This window comes from Gossypium hirsutum, chromosome D06 (assembly GCF_007990345.1).
Source record: "Gossypium hirsutum isolate 1008001.06 chromosome D06, Gossypium_hirsutum_v2.1, whole genome shotgun sequence".
Taxonomy (NCBI): Eukaryota; Viridiplantae; Streptophyta; class Magnoliopsida; order Malvales; family Malvaceae; genus Gossypium; species Gossypium hirsutum.
Window position 1 is genome coordinate 64,883,475 of NC_053442.1, and position 21,428 is coordinate 64,904,902.

General features: G+C 31.4%; 3 protein-coding genes across 4 annotated transcripts; 2 read left to right on the forward strand and 1 right to left on the reverse strand.

Annotated features, from left to right (window-relative positions):
* Window positions 1–9,051: 9,051 nt before the first annotated feature.
* Window positions 9,052–14,037, forward strand: LOC107937248 (5'-nucleotidase SurE). Of its 2 annotated transcripts, none has more exons than XM_016870100.2 (10): window positions 9,052–9,604; window positions 10,345–10,439; window positions 10,758–10,825; window positions 10,914–10,957; window positions 11,152–11,229; window positions 11,330–11,483; window positions 12,313–12,465; window positions 12,612–12,713; window positions 13,319–13,384; window positions 13,769–14,037. In XM_016870100.2, exons 1-10 carry the CDS (start codon window positions 9,318–9,320, stop codon window positions 13,871–13,873), a joined length of 1,152 nt encoding a protein of 383 aa, XP_016725589.2. In that variant the 5' UTR covers window positions 9,052–9,317; the 3' UTR covers window positions 13,874–14,037. The 2 variants fall into 2 exon arrangements, with proteins under 2 accessions (XP_016725589.2, XP_016725590.2); XM_016870101.2 differs by having other exon boundaries at window positions 13,776–14,037.
* Window positions 14,038–15,144: 1,107 nt separating this feature from the next.
* LOC107937246 (uncharacterized) lies at window positions 15,145–17,240 on the forward strand. Its single transcript, XM_016870097.2, has 3 exons — window positions 15,145–15,509; window positions 15,808–15,901; window positions 16,888–17,240. Exons 1-3 carry the CDS (start codon window positions 15,242–15,244, stop codon window positions 16,958–16,960), a joined length of 435 nt encoding a protein of 144 aa, XP_016725586.2. The 5' UTR covers window positions 15,145–15,241; the 3' UTR covers window positions 16,961–17,240.
* Window positions 17,241–17,412: 172 nt separating this feature from the next.
* LOC107937245 (mitochondrial carrier protein CoAc1) lies at window positions 17,413–21,284 on the reverse strand. Its single transcript, XM_016870096.2, has 7 exons — window positions 20,915–21,284; window positions 19,769–19,854; window positions 19,478–19,682; window positions 19,252–19,387; window positions 18,980–19,164; window positions 17,900–18,019; window positions 17,413–17,817 (listed from the first exon to the last, which is right to left on the reverse strand). The coding sequence occupies exons 1-7, from the start codon at window positions 21,092–21,094 to the stop codon at window positions 17,746–17,748; spliced, it is 984 nt and encodes a 327-aa protein (XP_016725585.1). The 5' UTR covers window positions 21,095–21,284; the 3' UTR covers window positions 17,413–17,745.
* Window positions 21,285–21,428: the final 144 nt, after the last annotated feature.

Here is a 21,428-nt window from a genome sequence, read left to right on the forward strand (position 1 = left end):
TGCTCCCGCCTCCTGTAATAGTATTATTATTTTTTAGGCTAATTAACCATTAATTAACGATTAAACTTAATTTGGATCCTAATAATCTTTGGGCCTGTAATTTTCCTCCGGTTTTGCATAGTGACCAATCGTGTAATTAGCGGCTAAAAAATATAAAATGGAAGTAGCAGAGTATTCATAAATCCGACCAATTGGATTATAATTAGACATTTAAAAATTGGTAAAAGTATTATGGAGGCCCCTATGTTAGAAGTTAGATTGCATTTTGTCCCATTTTACTTAAAAAAATAAGCAAATTAGTCCATATATATGTTAAATAAAAAAGTCAATTGGTCATTTCAGTTAAAATTTTCATCAATTTTTATTGCTAAAAACTAGTGTGGTTGATGGAATAACCAGACAGTCATACATGGCATGCTATGTTTACCTCATGTCGATGTACAATACTAGTTTTTAAGAGTAAAATGAATGGAATTTTTAATAGAATGATCAGTGTACACTTTGATATAGCATATAGGGACTAATTTACTCATTTTTTAGTAGAAGGGAAAAATGTAATCTAACTTCTAATACAATGGCTCTATGATACTTTTACCTTAACATATTAGATGTCAAAATCTGAATAAACTTTTCGGTTTAAAAATAATAGTTTTATATTAATATTTATAATTTGTTATAATTTAATTTAAATAAAATATACTTTTGATTATTTTATTTGAAAACATTATGTTCAAGATTTTATATGCAGTTTTAATTTTAAACTTGTTGATAAAAAGAGGAAGTTGTGGTGGTTTATGATGGTACACTCGAGGGATGAAGGGTTATAAGGATGATTTATTTTCAATGTTCTTTAATAAACTATCTATACTTACCGATGTTGCTCCTAAAAATCAATCTCTTCTTACCATTTTAATAAATAAGGGGTAACTCATTTGAAATTATTTTTCTTACTAATAAACAACCTTCAAACTTACGTCTAAAATTTAACTTACAGGTAGCATTGAGATTGAGAGAGACCTAGTTCTAACCAACAAGCACGCACAAAGGGTTAATTTAAGTTAGATCACATGCCCACACAACATAGAATGCATATATGCGTCATACCCACCTATAATGCTCGCCACAAATATTAGAGTTGATTAAACAATTACAGATTTAACAATTTTAATTAATTCTGAGCAAGTGAATACATGTCATAAATCCAACAAACTTGAATATTTGTACTTAAACCAAAAGGCATGAAAATACTAAAAACCAAATAAAAGATTAAGAACAATAAGATCTCATGAATTTTGTATGATCAAACTTCGAAATTTCTTTGACTATAAAAAAGAGTTTAGAAATCCATAGAATTAGAAAAAAACGCAAAAGCAATAAGTTTGAAATAAGCCATAGATTCAACGGATGAAAAGTTATCTAACCCTCTCAAAATATCTTATTTATAAAGTCTATTTGACCTAAATTAGGGCTACAATACTTATTTAGACTTTATTTGTAACACCCCTAACTCGTATCTGATGCCGGAACAAGGTTACGGAGCATTACCAGACTTACAATCAAATAAATAGACATTTCATTTTCATATCACAATCATTTTAGAAACCAGTCAAATTTAATCATGTAGTCCCTAATATGAGTCCTCAAGGCCCAAAATAGACATTAAAAACAAGTCGGGACTAAACCGAGTACTCAAAGAATTTTTTAGAAAATATAGAAAATTTTCAAAGGTACAAGGGACACACGCCCGTGTGGCCAGGCTGTGTGTCTCACACGGTCAAGAGACACGCCTATGTCTCAGGCCATGTGGACATTCGAAATAGTGACACACGACCGTGTCCCAGTCCATGTCCACACCCGGGTAACTCACTGACTTGAGTCACTCGGCCAAGCTACACGCCCGTGTGCTAAGCCGTGTGAGGCTACTGACTTGTGTTCTTTAAAAGTTACAGGGGACACACGACTGTGTCACCTAGCCATGTGTCACACACGACTGAGACACACGCCCGTGTCTCTGCCCGTGTGGATGAAAACAGGCTATTTTCCAAGCCATATTTCTCACCCAAATTGGTACCAACCTAAACACAACAATTTGCATATGACCAAGTCATAAATAGACATTCAAACCAACCAAAATCAAACTTAAAACATGCAATATAATCACATACAACCATGATGCCCATAGGTACCTCAATTGACCATTTATAAACATGCCAACTAAGTATCCGAAACTTACCTAAATGGTCAAACACATATATGCATAATTGTGCCAAACTTAACATGTATGACACTTATCAGTCTTAAATATTTGGTACCCAAAATACCAATTCATAAACTAGACATTCACATGACAACCATACACCATATAATATAAGGCCATTTACATATTTACATATGACAAAATATATACCCAAAATACAAGCCAAATCAAAAGGCTAAAACACAACAAAACATGTGGGCTATCATTAGCCAAAATGACCTATACATGTCATTATAACCAAAATTATATAACCATAAGTACCAAAATAGCCGATAGATAGTGTGATAAGATCTTCGACAACTTCCAACTTGAACGATCTTCTGAACCACTATAAAACACGAAAAATAACACATAGTAATTATTTAAGCTTAGTAAGTTCGTATAACTAAAAATATAACTTACCATTCAACCACAATTTAGGTAAGTAAATCAAGACATAACACAACTCAATTTGACCCAAAAGTCTAATACATATTCATCAATCAAGTTAGCCAAGTATTCATATGTCATATATACACCATTTCCACGTAATTCACGTACATACCTATACTAGTTCATATCGAACCCATATAACCTCGTAACAGAATTGTGCCCGTTGAACCACTTAGAATAATATCAGATATGTGAGAAATCTTGCGCACTATGTCCCAACACGTGGCCGAAACCACTACTATCTCATATCAATGCTCTCTCTCGAGCCATAAATGGGCCTGCTCACACAAGCTGTCAGTCAAGATGTAGCTACACGGTGCTGTTCACACAAACTGTCAAGTAACCGCAACACATGCCGAAAACTGAGCCATCGGTAGGACGTACAAAACCAGTACCCAAAACACGGTAATCCCTAATGACATGTCATTTGTATCCTATTTATTCCTAAGGTTCAATCGGGATCTGTAAGTCGCTAAAACTTCGTTGGAGATTACCGTAGAGTTGCAATACCAATAATATGACACAAAAGCATTTAAATCAAATATAATTTAATGCTAATTAAATATACGAACTTACCTCAAACTCGTACAGAGAAAAACGATCGTTTAGTCCAACACTTTGTCTTTTTCTCAATCTAAAACCGTACGTAGCTTTTCTTGATCTATATAATCAAACTTAACTAATTCAAACCTCATTCTATTCAATTCAATCCAAAAATCATATTTTGGAAAAATTATCATTTTCCCCTTTACTTTTGTTTTCTTTAGTCTCTAGGCTCGTAAAATGAAATTCATGCAATTTCATCATTACCTAAGCCTAGCCGAATTTTATAAATGCTTATAGCAGCCCATATATTTCACAATTTAACACTTTTACCATGAATATTTCACATTTTTTAATTTAACCCCTAATTGACAAATTTATCAAAAATCACTTAACAAAAGTTATTTATCTAGCAACGACCATTATTTTTCTACCATTAAACCTCAAAACCCTAACATATTCATCAATGGCAAAACTCAAACAATTTAATAGTTTTTTAAATTAGTCCCCGGGCTAGCTAGGTTAAGCTACAACGATCTCAAAAACATAAAAATTATTAAAAACGAAACAAAATTGCACTTACATGCAAGGGAATAGCTTGACCAAAATTTTCTTCTCCAATGGTGAATTTTTGCTAACACAAGGAAAATGGGAGAAGATGATAGCTTTTAGGTTTTTCTTTTATTTATTTTATCTTTAATTACCTAATTACCAAATTACCCTTACTTAACTTTAAAAATTTCACATTTTCCAAGCCATGCACATACACTATCACCTTTAATGGTTTAATTATCATATAAGGACCTCCACTTTAAAGTTCTATAGCTATTTAACAATTTTAGGTAATAGAATACAACTTTTGCACTTTATGCGATTTAGTCATTTTTATCAATTTGAACATGCAAACGGTAAAATTTCTTAAAGAAATTTTTACACAATAATACTATCATGTTGTAAATCATAAAACGATATTAAAATAAATTTTTTGACCTCGAATTTGTGGTCTCGAAATCACTGTACTGATTTTCACTGAAAACAACTATTACATTAATACTTAAACAAGAACAAAAATAGCCTTGAACTTGAAGTCAAAACGACGAAGAAATTCCATGTCATGCAAGCTTGGCGCTGTGGCTTGGCAACACGACACTGGGGCTTATAGGGTTGTCACACTAGGGCACAGGGGGCATCGCACTGGGGCTATGCATTTGGGTTGAGGCATGAGTGTCAACATACTAAGCTACTTTGGCACGAGGTTTTTTAAGCCGCAGCCCACTTGTCCTTCTTTGGCCCTCTTTGTAATTGCTTGGTCTTGCGCTTAATAATCCTTGATCTTGCACCCCAATCTTGTATGCATTGAATTAAAGTCACAAAAATACTAAAATAGTTATTTATTACTAACTAATATAAAATCAAAGCAAAACTAAATAAAAATGCTAATGTATGCAAATGTAACATTAAATATGCAAATGAAATTAAGACATGATATTTTACTTGAAGATCAATAAAAAAAATAAAGCAATAAAGGCATAAAATACATGAATTATGAACACTTATCAATGACCAGAATATGGGTACTCAAAGAGGATTAGATCAAGACGGACAAGAGTGAGTTTAGAGTATTAGAGGAGAGAAAATGTCTTGGCCTTCTATCATGGTGTTCGTAGGCTTTAAAGGGAACATTCACAATGTGTCATGTGTTGCTCGTGTACTGATTTCGAACCCTCTTGGATTTAATAGACCTATACTAATACCTTGTCGTTGTAGGTAAGGGTTGTCATCTAAAGAAAAGGATATATGTGGCGTGTGAGTGGCAAATATATACTCTATCCATGTGAGGCACATGGTCCCAATATATGGGATCATGAGGCCTTGGGCTCACAAGATAATTCTTCTTGATTAATGGCATTGACTTGTGAGATTTCAAAGACACGAGACGAGCTTGTGAGGTATTGGTATAACAATATATATATGAAAAAGTTTACCATAATACCTTAATTCTTTATTTTTTTAAAAAAATATTTATACTTAACACCCGTAAGTGACACAATTAAATACAAATATTGAAATATGACAGTTGAATATATATATTTTAAAAATAAATTTTAATATTCAACATTAGTGGCAAATTCTAAAAAAGTGATCGCCATTTGTCCCTATTGATGAAACACATAATTGAACAAGTTAATTAAACTAGTTGGATTGAGAACCAATTTCGAAAAATCAAAGGAAAATTGAATGAGTTATAAAAAACATATTTAAAATAGTTTAAAATTTTAATTTTATAAATTTTTTTTTGCATTTATTCAAAATTTAATTATATTTAAATATTTATAAAAAATTAATTTTAAATTAATTTTAAAACCGATTAAACCAAAAAATTCATCCTTCTTCTAAGTGTCCCACAGCCTGTAACCATTACCACTAGTGTTAATCATGAGGTAATGCCTTGGTTTCTAAAACATACAAATCATCATTTAGTACTATAAAGTGAACAACTGGTATTATTGTTAAATAATTCCAAAATTTTAGCCATCATTTTTCTCCATTCTAATTAGTTACCTTCCTTACTTAAATTATGAACACAAAAAACAATTTATCTGATTGCATTCAAGTGCCTCCAGATTCTATAAATTTCATGGATACATTAAAAATAAATTAATTTAGGTTAAAGTGATAAATATATATAATGATAATTTCAGTCTTTAATGTTTATTTATTTTATTAATCCGGTCATATTTTTATCACTTTGATTTTTAACCTTCAAATTTTAGTTAATTTATTTTTTTATTATGACAAATTTGACTAAATTGTTAAATTTTAACGGTACTAATGCGTCAACTTGTATGATAATTCACATGTACTTTATTGTAAATATGGTTTTTTTATTTAATTTTTTGAACTTTTAATTTTTTTTATGAAATATACATAGATTTCTAGATGAACTGCCATGTTAGTGATGTTAAAATTTTAGCAGTTCAATCAATTTTTTTGTCCCAAAAAATAAAGTATTACAATTTAAAGGTTAAATTTTAAAGTAACAAAAAAATAAGGCTAAAATAATAAAAAAGAATAAACATTAGAGACTAAATTTTTCATTATACCTAAAAAAAAGCTTTAGACTTGATTATTTTACTTGAATCAATAGGCAATTTTGTTTCATATTCTAATAAACCTTTAATATTTAATTAAATTTCAAATAAGCCCTGATCCTTAATTTAGATTTAAGTAAATCCTTCATCATAAATTAACCATTCCCTTGAAAAAAATATATACTTAGGTAGAAATTAAAGATAAAAAAAATACATTTTTTAGGTGTATAAAATATATAAAATTTATTTAAATAAAATACTAAATTTTTTTAGATTTACTCGAAATTTTACAATGTATTTATTTATAAATATGTTATATCCTTTCTTTATATTGCCTCGTCAAGTCATTGATAATAATACAGTCTTATACGTGACAAAGCTCGAGTCCCATATCCTCATGAGGAAGCAACATGCTTCGCTAAAACATCATGTAACAACCAAGTAGACCCACATAATCTGTAAAAAAACATATTGAAAAACGTTCCTAACAACATTTGTCAATCCATCACTTCTAATCTTAGCAGGTGCCTCACCTGATTCTTTCAGGTTGACTCCAACAATACTTTAAGTTGACATACATCACCCTTACCATGTCATTTTTGGAATGGGAAATGAGTGGTTGGGGCCTACACTCAACCACTTCCCTTTTATAAGTATCCCGGTAGCATCGGGGTAATGTAAAGGTCAATCATATAGTGTACAATATGCAAGAACTTAACTCCAAAACTCTCTTAAACCGCTAGTTTAGTGGCTTTCCACACCATCCACAATGTCAAACTACCCTTACTCTTAACAATTTTTTGCACCGTCGAAGTTGAAGATCGCCCTTACTCTAATGGCTCTCCGCACCCTTCGTGGTGGATCCATCTCGTTATACAATTAAATACCTTATATAAATTTTAGTGTCATGACAAAATGGGATCAAAATTTTGAATATTTATAAAAATATTTTTAAAGTGATCTCAATTTTTTGATTAATTCCACCAAACATCCTTAAACTATGGGCTAGATTTTAAATTGGTCCTTAGAGTTTGAAACACTATAATTGAGTCCTCAAAGTATTAACATTTTATCAACCAAGTCATTCTGTTAGCTTAATAGTTAGTTTAGAACATTTTTAGAATATCAGATCAAATTGTAAACATGTGTGTACCTACTATATAGACAACTTCGATAAGATGTGTTAAATAAACAGATAATGTCATCGAAATTTAGGAGGACTACTTTTTTTGGCATGACAAATTTAAACTGTTCATGCGATAGATACACGTGTTTATAAATTGATTGATGTATTTTAGATATGTTTTATGCCAAATTTAAGTTGACATTTAATACTTAAACTAACGTCGAGATTGATAAAAACACTTAATTAACGTGATATCGATACTTTAGAAATACAATAAAAACAAATTGAAGTTTAAAGATGAATTTAGAATTTAAATCACAATTCAAAGACTTTTGTAGGGTTAAATTTTGTAGAAGTTGTGAATTTAATCCATTCACTTTAATTTGATTATTTTTAATCCTTGTACTTTTCAAAATTTAAAATTTCAGTCCTCACCAAACGAAAACTATTAAATTAATTAAGTAAAGTTATGCTATTTCCAGAATCTGATGTGCCAAACATATTATCATATGTATTATGCCATGTCAACTTATTATCTCCACATATTACTCACTAAACATCTAGTTAATGGTTAATAACTGTCATTTGCATTAAGATTGAAATTTTAAAATTCAAAATGTATAGGGATATTCAATTATTCGATTGGAGAATATGAACCAAATCTACAATTGTATGCATAGTATATGACTAGTAATTGAATTTAACCAAACAAATTTAACCGTTATCATTTAAGTCATGACTAAAACTTCAAAATCTAAAGGGACTAAAAGTGACCAATCCAAAGAGTTTAAAACTAAAATTAATTAAATTAAAATACAAAGACTAAATCCATAAATTTCTTAAAGTATAGGGACTAATAACAAAATTTAATCCTCCTGTAAAGTTATTTAAAAAAAAAAAAACCTTGGTCCCAAATATAATTACAAAGTACCCTGATGTCTTTTTTTTAGGACTCTCAAGGTAATGTCTAGTTGTCAAGTAACAGCGACAACACTGTTCATTCTTTAAAGATGTTTACAAATCAAATCATATTCGAATTAAATTTTTATTAATATATTTTATATTTATTTAAATATGATTCGACTTGAAATATGATTAATATTTTAGGTAAATTAAATCATATTTATAAATTATTAATTCAAATTTATTAGATATTAAATATTAAATATTTTTTCATTTATTAGAATTTTAAATATATAAATATTTAATTTTATATAATATAATTTAAAAAATATATTACATAACATCGGCTTTAAATGTTGAAGTCCAAACTCATACATATTTTAAATGAGTTTTTTTTTGCCTAAACTCATTTTTAAAGGTATTGTGCTCTTATTTAATTCCCCTCATATTTTAGGTAAAACTTCGAGATTAAGCTAAAAGTCTGATTCTTAAACAAATCTGCTTCATATATTTGAATTGAATTGAGCAGCCGAATCTAATATCGGTTTAAAGAATAATATCAGACTGATTAAACCGATTTATTATAACTTTTAATAGAACTGGTTGAATTGATAAACTAGTAATTTGATCAATTCGATTCTAAAAATATTGACAATACATTAAAATCCCAGAAATTAAGATAAATTAAGACTCGAACCCAGAAATCTCGAATATTCTTGTATTAACGTTCTTTCTTTAATTGTTAATTTTCTTGGTCTTAAAATCATCTTTTTCTCTGCCTTTCTCACAGTCACCCTTGAGACCCGTTCTATCCATCTTTCTCTCTTTTCTCTTTCACTTTATTTATTTATCCATGTATTTATTTAATCCATCCCCCCACTTTTTTTATTCAAATCTTTCTTATTTTTTTCCCATTTAATATAATCTCTTAATTCAATCATTTTTTAATTAAGAACTGCTAAAGATGACGACTATGAAGAAGAACATGTTTCCTCCTGGTTTAGTTAACAATCTTCAAGACGTTCTTAGCAAAAAAGGAGCAAACAAAAATGAACAAAAACAACAAAAGGATGATGATTCAACTGAAACATCTACTTCTTCTTCTTCAACTGCTGGTAATGAAAACGACAGCTCTAAGCCTGTCGTTTTGGTTACTAATGGTGAAGGGGTTGATTCACTTGGCCTTGTTTATCTCGTTCAAGCTTTGGTTGGTTTGGGACTCTACAATGTCAATGTCTGCGCACCTCATTCGTGGGTCACTTGAGATTTTCTCTGATTTTTCTTATCTCTTGTTTGTTTTCTCGGAATTTCTGCATTTCCTCGTCTGGGTCATCTCCAATTTTTGATAGCTTTTATGTTTTGTTTTTCGTTCATAATGAGTTCTCTTCTACTCCTTTGTTTTGTTTAATCATTAATTTTGATATTTTGTTTAAGATGATTGATTTTCTAATTAAATTGGCTACACTGCATTTGATAATTCACTCTGATTTACTTGTTTATTATTACTGATTTTCTCTGTTTTTTCTTATCTCTTGTTTGTTTCCTTGGAATTTCTGCATTTTCTCGTTGGGTCATCTCCAATATTTGATATATTTTATGTTTTTTTTCATTGGCTTATTCTGCTCCTTTGTTTTTTTTTAAATCATTAATTTGGATATGTTGTTTAAGATTACTGAATTTTCTAATTAAATTGGCTACATTGCATTTGATAATTTACTCTGATTTATTTGTTTATGATTACTGATTTTCTCTGTTTTTCTTATCTCTTGTTTGTTTCCTCGGAATTTCTGCATTTTCTCGTTGGGTCATCTCCAATATTTGATATATTTTAATTTTTTTTTCATTGGCTATATTCTGCTCCTTTGGTTTGTTTTTTTTTAAATCATTAATTTGGATATGTTGTTTAAGATTATTGAATTTTCTAATTAAATTAGCTATACTGTGTTTGATAATTTGCTCTGATTTATAAGTTTATGAATGGATTGCTACAGGGACAAATCGGCTTCAGGTCATTCCTTGACTGTCCGAGAAACAATTACAGTTACTCAGGCCGAAATCGAAGGTGCCACCGCATACGAAGTCACAGGTTTGATCGTGTTTCGGATTTATGTTATTCGATTTTTTGATACATTTTAAGCATGTTAGCTTTCATTAATACAAATGTGAAACTATGTCATTGTGATAAGCCAAATTTAGTGTCTTAGAACCACTATTTATATGATGAAATTCGGCTTTACCAATGAATTTTCCGGACTGTTTCCGGTACCCTTTTTTCGAAAATGATTGATACGAAGCTTGTTAAAATCGATATTGATTTGAGACTTCGAATTAACTTTGATAGTAATTGATTTTGATGATGGTTATAGATGAAAATTGGCTTTAAGTTTCAGTTATCTGCTTTCAGGGACTACCGTAGATTGTGTCTCCTTAGCATTATCCGGGGCACTGTTCTCATGGACAAAGCCTCTGCTGGTTAGGTTCTCGTCCTGTTATCGATGAATTGGAAAATAGTTTTGTTTTCAAAGCATTTATCAACTTCTATGTTTGATGTAATTTCCAGGTAATTAGCGGAATTAACCGAGGATCAAGCTGTGGTCATCACATGTAAGTCTTTGAAAACGCTTGCATGATAAATACTAATTGAATTTCGCTTTGATTTTAACCGGCGAGACTACCACCCTCCCGTAATAGAGCTCCACAGGGCTTTACACACATGTTCTCTTTGTTTTATCCAATTAGTTTACCATCAATAATCTTTTGTTTGTTTGCCAAGTAATTTGTAACGTGTAATATTCCAGGTTTCACTCTGGTGTCATTGCCGGAGCTAGGGAAGCATTAATTAGTGGTGTACCATCTTTGTCAATATCATTGAACTGGTGACTTACGAACCTGTTTATGCGGATTTAGTTTTGACTGTTTTCGTTTCACTTCTTTCATAATTGAGTGTTAGTTTTAATGTTGGGTAACGGACTGCAGGAAGAGGGAAGAAAGCCAAGAAAGTGATTTTAAGGATGCGGTTGCAGTTTCTTTACCTTTGATAAATGCAGCCCTCAGAGATATTGAAAAGGGTGTTTTCCCTAAAAGTTGCTTTCTAAGTATAGAAATTCCTACTTCTCCGAAGGCAAATAAGGTTCGGATTTCTTATTTTATACATAGATAGAATATGATATTTGTATGTTTATCGTGTTTAAAATGTGTATAATAGCAGTTTTTGTCTTTAAGTTTTCGTAATAATCTAATGATGAATATCTGGGAACAATTGCTTCCTTGGCATACCGTCCTCAAATCTTTGTTTCTAATTGACGAGAAAGTGTGGTTATTATACAAGGAAATGTTATTATACAAGGAAATTTCAGACTTTCAGGTCATGGTCCTCATCGATGAATTAGAAGCAATGTTGTTTGAATTGGACCAGACCGGCAGGTCAGACTGGTTGGATTGGGAACTGGCCAGGGTATCAGTTAGTGGCTTTGAACCATTTAGACCAGGAACCGGTATAGACAGGTTGAACCAGGTTTTTTAAATTTTTTTGAATTTTTAATAACTTTTTAGTCGGATTGGTGACTTGACCGGTTCGACTACTGATTCGGTTTAAAAAACATTGATTTGAAGCTTTCTTGATTGGCTGAATTTGTTTTTGAAAATCAAATCTGACTTTGGAAAGGGAGCTTCATCAAACATGGGAAAGCTTTATATCACCCTGGTACTGGGCTTCCTCAACATAGCTGCATGTTCTATAGAAAAAGCACATTTGGACAGTCCAAGATCCAAACATGATATATGCTGTGTCCAATTACACTTTTACGTGTAGGCGATGCTACAAAATCCTCCTAGAATGCTTGAAGTTTTAAATCCACTGTTATTACACGCCAATACGTACTTCTACATTTCTTTCTTGTTGGTATGCGATTTTTTATGGTCCTTTTGTTTATATATTCTGGCTTATTCATATGCAACAGGGTTTTAAACTGACCAAGCAAAGTATGTGGAGATCTACACCGTGTTGGCAAGCTGTTCCGGCTAATCGGAATCCTTCAGCTCCACATTTCATGGGTAACCAACAAAGCCTTGGACTCCAACTTGCACAACTTGGTCGAGATGCATCTGCTGCTGTAAGTTTTTACTTTTTATTCTTATTGAAAGGAATCGCTTTGTTTACTTCCCCGTAGTCGACCCCACTTTTTCACGTTTTCTTTATATTGATCTTGTAAATCTTTTCAACTATTCACACTCTATAATGCATGTATGTTTTCCGTAGGGTGCTGCTCGGCGTGGAACCACACCAAGGAAAAATGAGGAGGTAGAGTCCGTTGGGGCTGCTAAATCCGATAACAAAGCAAAAAAGTACTTTCGACTGGAGGTATGTTAAGTTCCAACTAAGAAATCTATAAGTTTTCACTTGTAGTTTTAAAGCCGAGAAGGGTAATGCTTTTTGTATTTTCCGGCTTTTGTAAGATGTTCGAACATTTTCTAGAACCAGAATGTCTTCCTTGAAATCTCTTAAAAAACAAAAAACCGGTTATCTCATACAAGGTTGCATATCCTGATTTTGTTAATAGGTCTACGAATGGTTTTAGTCCCACTACTATCCTAGAATTTGGATTTGATCCCTCTAATTTTATAACATCATAAGTTACTATCATTAAAGTGACAACAACTTTAAACATTTAGCTGATATATAAATTTATTATGGTTGAATTTAGTCGGGATTGGATTTTCATGTGACCTTGAATGTGTACTCGAATAACAGTAAAAATATTCACTTCATCACTTTTAACTGCACGAATTAATGTTATCAATTTGGATCAACTAATAACATTATAAAAGTAGAGGGACTAAAACCATAATTAGACCATGTTTATTCTACTTTTCTCGTTGCTCGTTCATTGATCCTTTTCCGTATCCATGAACGCGTTTTTTGGTAATGAATAACTAGACGTGACGAGTAAACATATATATTTGCAGTTTTTGGATAAAGAGAGGGAAGCTACAGACGACGAGTTGGATTTCAAGGCACTCGGCAATGGATTCGTAAGTTAAAAGCCTCATTCGTAAATTTTCCCCACGAAAAATTTAGTGTAAATCAATCCTTGCAAGAATTGGAGGTAAAAGTATCATAGAGGCCTTTGTATTAGGAGTCAAATTGCATCTTTGCTTCCTGTACTAAAAAAAGAGCAAAATTAGTCCTTACAGTTAAATTCAAGAGCAAATATTAAAAATTGGTTCCTGTATTTCGGAATGAGATACATCACATGTAACTATCTGGTATAACGTACAATAATTAATTTGCTCATATTTTAAGTGAAGGGAGCAAAATGCAATCTAACTTCTAATACAGGGGCTTCTATCTTACGTTTACTAGAATGGAATGATGCATTTTCATGAACTTAATATATGTATTTACAATATGGTTAGATTGCAGTGACGCCCGTGTCGGTTTCTCTGCAACTCGAGTCAGACATTCAAACGGCTGCATCGAGTTGGATCTCCGGCGTGCTTAGTGGCGGGGCGGAGGAATAGACTTTGAGGGACCAAAGCTGAAATCTGAATCGTATTCATTTTTGTATACAAGTTGGGCTGGTTTTATTTTGTTATTAGCTTTTGATACAAGGAAAATAGTCTGGTCTGAAATTACATGACCTTTGTGCTTCCTTTAAATTATTATTATTATTATTATTATTATTTCTTCTGAATTTTTACCTATATGGTTGATTACTTATTGATATGTTTTTTTATTTTCCATAGATTTTTTGGCACCCCAAAGAAAATGAAATGCATTTAATATACTAAGCTTAAATTTTATGATAGATTTTTATTGATGATTATCAATTGTTTGAACTGGATCGAATCGGATTGGTTGGTTAGATTAATTGGATTGGGAATTAATTAGGTGACTAGTCTAGAAAGTGGTTTCGAATTGGCTAAATTGGTACTAATCAATTGAATCAACAAAAAAACTGGTTGAATTGATTAAAGATCGACAGAATTGACGATTGAACTGATTAAATCAAGATTTTTTTTTTGGATTTTTTAATTTTTTAAAAACCAGTAATCATTATTTTTATTTGCTTCAAAGTCAAAAGAATTCATATTTTTATTTGTGTATTCGATCTTTCACGTAATGTAATATTGCTCACATGGGCAATTTTTTAAAAATATATCACAAATTTATTTAACGAAAATGATTTGATGATGTTATTAATTGAACTTTCACTTACGAAATCAAAATAAATTCAAGAAATTTTCGTATTAAGTTTCAAAAGAAAAAAAATATAAGTACTAAATTCTATTTTTAGTCCTTATATAATGCATAAATTGTGAATTTAGTCTTAATATTTTAATTTAGTCAATTTCAGTCCTGACCCAAATGGTAGTAAAATCTATTTGGTTAAATTCTGCTATTGGTCTTATACTATGCATAAATTTATAAATTTAGTCTCATTAATCTCTATACTTTTCAAAAATTAAAATTAAAATACAAACGTGAGATCTATTAATTATTTTTTTAAGTAATATAATTCACAATTTATGCATAATATTATAAGCGGAGTTTAACGAAAATACAAATATTTAACTCATCGTATTCATGAACCTTTGGATTTATATTTTCAACCTCGATTCTTTTAACTTGACCTAACCCATTTCATTTTTTTAAAATATAATATAAAATATTATTATATTTAAAATTAAATTTAAATTAAAAATACTTTTTAAAAAATAAAATGAGTCTTTTGAGCTGGGCTAGGTGTATCGAACTCGGGCTTGAATTTTTTTGAGCGTTAACGGGTTGGCCCATTAACAAACTCGCCTTCTTCTTTTTCCATTCAGTCTTTAGTAACTAGGGTTTTAGCAAAAAAAAACCCGTTCTTCAACAGAGAAAAAAGAAAAATGGCGACTAAATCCCTAATTAGAAACGGAGCTATGCTGATGAATCGAGTGTTAGTGAAACAAGCTCTCAACCCGAACCCGATTTCTAACAATCGAGTCTTGAATCAAGGCATTCAAATCACTCCTCAGCTGTTCCCATCTCTCTCGAAGCCAAAAATTGAAATTCCCCATTTGCCTCGAAACGACGTCGATTCTCTCTCTGAAGTCTCCTCTACGGGGTTTCTTTATCCATTTGGTCTCCCTTCTCTCCGTTTCTTCCTTCCCGACGGTACTCACTTATCTCTTTGTTTGATTGATTTCAACAATGGGTTTTAATTTTTCTTTATAAAATTTTACTTCTTTTTTTTGGTATTAAGCTGATTTTTTAGTTGATGTTGGATTCAAGAAGTTGTTATTTCAATTAATTGTTTTAGAATGGAACATCTACATCAAGGTTTTCTTGAAAATTCCATTAAATTTTGAATGTCATGTTTTTTTTTTGATAATTTGTTAACTGATTAATTTTGATTCCTTTTTTGTGGTTTTTTTCCCTTGTGTTGCTGTATGCATTTCTTATTGTTGTTTAGGAGATTCATCAAGTGAGCCAATGCTATTATTCCCCAAAAGAACATATCAGCCTAGTACCATCAGGCGCAAGAGAAATCATGGATTTTTTGCCCGGTAATGTTTCGCTTCCTCTTTTAACGCGGATCATTAACTTTTTTGGCATGTCAAAATTCGTAGTATCTATATAGTAGTTGATGATTTCATTTGAACTATAGTTTGATTCGTAAAAGCTGAACAATGTATACACGAATTATTAAATTTTGGCATTCCGAAATTCATAGTATTGGTATAGTAGTTGATGATTTCATTTGAACTATAGTTTGGTTCGTAAAACCTCGATCATGGATATTTTGCTTGGTAACTTTTCCTCCTATTAAGGCAAACTACAATATTGGTTTAATAGTAGATGATTTGGTTTCAACTGTAGTTTGATTCGTAAAACCTGAATCATGGATACACGAATCATTAAATTTTGGCATGTTGAAATTCATAGTATTGGTGTAGTAGTTGATGATTTCATTTGAACTATAGTTTGGTTCGTAAAACCTCAATCATGGATATTTTTCTCGGTAACTATTCCTCCTATTACGCAAATTACAGTATTGGTTTAGTAGTTGGTGATTTGGTTTGAACTGTAGTTTGATTCGTAAAACCTGAATCATGGATACATGAATTACTAAATTTTGGCATGTCGAAATTTATAGCATTGGTATAGAAGTTGATGATTTCATTTGAACTATAGTTTGGTTCGTAAAACCTGAATCATGGTTATTTTGCTTGGTAACTTTTCTCCTATTAACTCAAATTACAGTATAGGTATAGTAGTTGATGATTTCGTTTACTTATAGTTTGGTTCATAAAACCTGAATCATGGATAGTTACTCAGTAACATTTCCTCTTATTAACGCAAATTACAGTATTGGTTGAACTATAGTATGATTTGGAAAACCTGAATTGGCTTGATCATTAGCTTTATTTAAGAGTTAAGACTAGGTTCATTGTTGGTTAAGCTAGTTAAAAAATGCCATTTTTTTTGGTTTTGTTTTCTAATTTCATTCTAGTGTTTAGATTTGTATAATTACTATTTCGTGCTTGTACAGCAAGGCAACGAAGGGCGGTAGAAGAGTCATTGCTCGAAGAATAGCAAAGGGTCGTTCAAGAATTACCGCTTAGAATCTGGATTTTCAGTGATGCGTTCATCAGAATCAAAATCCGGAAGCTGCCTTAAATAGGGTACAACTAAGCAAATTTCGTATCACCTTTTTTGCTTAATTCAGTAGGCTCTGCCTATCCTAATGACACTCTTTGGAGGAATTTTTTTCTTTCTTCAGATAGATTTATGTTCACTTTTAGATTTCTTTTTGATACATAAAACTTGCAAGAAGTAATTGCTATGCAGAAAGTTATGAAAAACGGTTCTCGTTCGTTATTTATGATGAAGTAGATTTCGTTCGATCGTTTCTTTCTTTCGATGGATGTATGTTGACTTTTAGATTGTCTTTTTGCTTCATAAACACTTGGTTCGAGTCCAATCCAAGATGTCCGAAGATTTTGTTAGGGAGAGACAAATAACCTTGGATGAAGTTTTATGATGAGCATTGAATAATATTCCATCATTGTAAAACTTATAATAATGTATAGATTTTGATATTTTATTAGAAACTTTCCATTTCCATTGTGTATTTTCCCACCCTATGTTACTAATCATGTCTGATATCTGTTTTGGACATGGGTATGAGTTCGATTTGGATGCCTTTTGAGGATAAACTTGTGACATGATCGAGTTCACATTGGGAGTTTAACCTAACTAGTTCATGAATCGCCTTTAAAAGGTAACATTTAAGAAGCCGTCGAGTTTTGAAATTTTCATCATTCATAGTAACCTTTACGGTTCATGCAGCTGTCTTTAAAAGATGATATTTACAAGATCCGGGTTTGACATCATGGATCGAAAACTGCTAGCGCGGAAAATGTAGCTGTCGGTCAATGACATCGAAAGCTGTTAGACCAATGGCTATTGATGGTACAACCTGCAACAGAGTTTAAAAAATAACCCTTAAGATTATGATATCAAAGAACTTAACAAAGGGGTCATTAATATATTGAAATTACCTTTATATAATTAATGCATAAACCTGCATACAATTGTCTCCATCCTTGATTATGGGTGATGGATTTAAAGGCTTCAATGGAGTTTTTGTACCTCATACCATTCTGGTTCAGAATGTCTACCTGTAAAATAAAACAGCTTTTTGAATTTAAAGTTCGAAGATGAAGCTAGTTCAAACATGTGTGTCCAGTTTATCATCCAAGATTTTGCTTGATTATGGGTGATCGAGGTTGATACTATACCAACCTTCACTGGACAGCAACAAAGACATTAGCAACAGAGGTGGTTACTGGTCGGGTGTGATTTTGCTTGGCCTATGGCAGTCAAAAGCTTTCAATATTGCTCAAATCCGTTCACAATTGTAAATTACTAATTCAAGCATGTTAAGGCACACTTGACATGTTATAGTTGCATATTTAATTTTTGTATGGTAACTTATATAATATATAAAAGACTAAATGTTCAAATCGGGGTTGCTCTTATTAGTGTTAAATATTTCAAAGTAGTCAAACAAGGACCAAAATCTTTTGAAAGTGCTTGAATAACGACCAAATGTTTTTGAAGTGTTTAAATAAAGGCTTCTCAAATGTCATAAACTAATTTTTTATTATTTACATTTCTTTTCAAACAATATGTAAATTCAACTGTTATGTGTTTTTATTCTTAACATATCAGCAATTACTTATTTTTTACTATAAACTAGGTCAAAGTGCATGAAAAACCCTTATTTTAGCACTTTTGTAAAAATTAAATCCTTATATGACAATTTTAAAAGGTTTGATCTTGATCTAAGCAACTTTTAAAAAGTTGGACTCTAATCTGAATATTTAATTAGCCTATAAAAAATAAAATAATATATTACAAAATATGAAAATAAATAGGGTCAAGTTAAGCTTTAAAAGTTAAAATGTCGAAGTTTAGCTTATATTTTAAATGAGTTCAATATTTTTACCCAATATCATTTTTTAAATTTAATATTTTATCTAAATTCTTTCAAATATCAACAAAACTTTGGGATCGAACAAGTAACGTGACCCTTGAATAGGTCTAACCAACAACAAAGATCCAACGCGAAAATTTACCTGCATTTGTCTCCTAACAACATCCAATGGGTACATTACAGTTTGTCCAATTAAGGCAGCCAATGCTCCACATGAAAGATTCAATGCAACGGAGCTTTGATTTTCTTTGGGAACCCATCTTTTAAGCTCCTCATAACCATAAAACTTTATCACATTGTAAGGAAGGATTCCCCCTAGTGTTGGACCTAATCTTTAAAACTCAAAATGACTTATTGATTCAAGTTTTCAATAAGGTATTTTGTTCAAACATGTTTCAAATTTTAATAACTTACCTACACCTCGATAGAATCCGAGCATTCCACCTTGATTATAGATGGTCTTGAGGACGTTTGTTACCCCTCGTTGTGCGGTATGACCTGAATGGATACATTTTCGATAGTCACCGCTACTTTGATGTCGATCCACCACCTTAAAATGGAGAACTAGAGAATCAGGGATGTTGATTGAGAGGTTGATTTATATTTAGAGCAATGAGCCTCCGTTCAGTGAAGTAAATACCTGATATGCGTACTTGGTTCGAGCCAAATCCAAGGGATAAGTGCATAGAAATGCTGTTGCACTGGCTGCGGAGCTGGCTAAGATGTCCAACAATGGCCCTCTTTCGACACGCCATTTATATTGTAGGAAATTTTGATATTGTTCGTATGTCACGTACTGGAATATCGAATGAGGTAACGTTCGGATGATACTAACACCATTTGCTCTGCAAATAAAAAGATGTGTATCATGAACATACCTATGTATGTATGTATGTATGTATGATTAATAAAGATTCATTGGTGAACTTACTTGTATAGCCCCCTAAGACCTTCATTCTTCATTAGCTTCTTCATTGATCCATACATCCCAATTGAATGAAACCCTTCTGCCCTTGTCTATCAGTTCCAATCAATAATAAAATAGTTGTTATGATACTTATTATTATTGACCCACAACCCGAATGGGCCCTGGTAAGATCCTACAGTACGGTTCGCAAATTGAACTCGCAAATCGAGCTCGCATGTTGAGCTCCCGATGTGGGTTTGCACATTATTTCATAAATGAATCCTCATCGTATAAACGCGTGTTAAGTCTAGAGTAGGGTACGTGCAACATGCGTGGAACCTACCTATGATGTCACCTCCATAAACAATAATCATATCATATAAATACAGTTCCACTCACCTAAAGGATACACAGAAACACTCAACACTAGGCTTTGCATAACTTCTTATAATAATCAAATTATTAGAATCTATATTACTCAAACCTCTTCATTTTCCCTAAAATATTTATGAAATATAATTGAACACCGTAATCCGTACGCATTTCAAATTCAGGTAACATAGATAAAAATAAACTAAACCATAACAACAGTATATCATTTAATCTAGATAGATGGTAAACTTTAACAATCACTCCAAACTCGAGTAACATAAATAAATATCAACCACGTGATCATGACAATTATATGTCATTCTATCATGGATAGATTACCACTAAACCTTGAAATAAACACGAGTATCATGCAATTTAGACAAGAATCTAATTACATCATGAAAACAATATTTTCATTCAATCTACATAGATGAGTAAACTAATGACATAAACACGAATATTGGTGAAACTGAACACCAACACTTACTTCGAGTTTAGGTAACATAGGTAAGAATCAATTAAATCTTGACATAAATACGAATGAGTAACACCAACACTTACTCCAAGTCCAGGTAACATAAATAAGAGTCAATTACACCATGATAAATATGGGGTGAATCGAAACATGAGTAAACATAAACACAAACACTTACTCTGAGTTTAAGAAACATACAACGATATACCAATATTTAATCCAAAAAAATGGGTAAACCTCGACATAAACATGAATACTAGCGAATCGAAACATGTAATCTATGAAATAACATACAAATATCAAATATTTTTTTAAAAATTTACCTGCATAAGTATCTTGATTCTCTCTAATGGTGCAACAGTAGTTTTAGAAACAGTGGTTGAAGCACCAGTAGTGATCAATTCCATGACATAATAAGCTAAAAATGGAACAATTTGAACATGTTCATATTCATATGGATCATCATCAATGGAAGATCCAATATCAAAACTTTCTTTGCCCATTCTGAACCCTAAAAAAAATAAAAAATAAAAAAATAAAAAATAAAAAAATGTTTTATAACCAGTTATAGATATATATTACTATCTGGTATGTTTTGTCTCAATAACTAACATGTTAGGTTTCCTTTCTGAAAAAAAAAAACATGTTAGGGTTTTTTTTCATTGAAAGGAACATGTTAGGTTTTTTAAAACATAGAAATTTGTAAGATTAAAAAATGAAATGAAATGGAAGACTTAATATTATATATATATTTTTAAAAAGTTGAATTATTCTTTTATTTATTCTCCTTCGTTATAGCTAAAAACTTTGACCAAAATTTCAGATAAACATGCAACT

Excerpts from the sequence above, each read along its gene's own strand:
- LOC107937248 (XM_016870100.2), top strand. The coding sequence starts at position 9,318 with ATGACGACTATGAAGAAGAACATGTTTCCTCCTGGTTTAGTTAACAAT. Across the intron at positions 10,440-10,757 it reads CACCGCATACGAAGTCACAG|GGACTACCGTAGATTGTGTC; the intron begins GTTTGATCGTGT and ends ATCTGCTTTCAG. Across the intron at positions 11,230-11,329 it reads TTGTCAATATCATTGAACTG|GAAGAGGGAAGAAAGCCAAG; the intron begins GTGACTTACGAA and ends AACGGACTGCAG.
- LOC107937246 (XM_016870097.2), top strand. The coding sequence starts at position 15,242 with ATGGCGACTAAATCCCTAATTAGAAACGGAGCTATGCTGATGAATCGA. Across the intron at positions 15,510-15,807 it reads CCGTTTCTTCCTTCCCGACG|GAGATTCATCAAGTGAGCCA; the intron begins GTACTCACTTAT and ends ATTGTTGTTTAG. Across the intron at positions 15,902-16,887 it reads AATCATGGATTTTTTGCCCG|CAAGGCAACGAAGGGCGGTA; the intron begins GTAATGTTTCGC and ends GTGCTTGTACAG.
- LOC107937245 (XM_016870096.2), bottom strand. The coding sequence starts at position 21,094 with ATGGGCAAAGAAAGTTTTGATATTGGATCTTCCATTGATGATGATCCA. Across the intron at positions 19,388-19,477 it reads GAACCAAGTACGCATATCAG|GTGGTGGATCGACATCAAAG; the intron begins GTATTTACTTCA and ends CTCCATTTTAAG. Across the intron at positions 19,165-19,251 it reads CGGATTCTATCGAGGTGTAG|GTCCAACACTAGGGGGAATC; the intron begins GTAAGTTATTAA and ends TTTAAAGATTAG.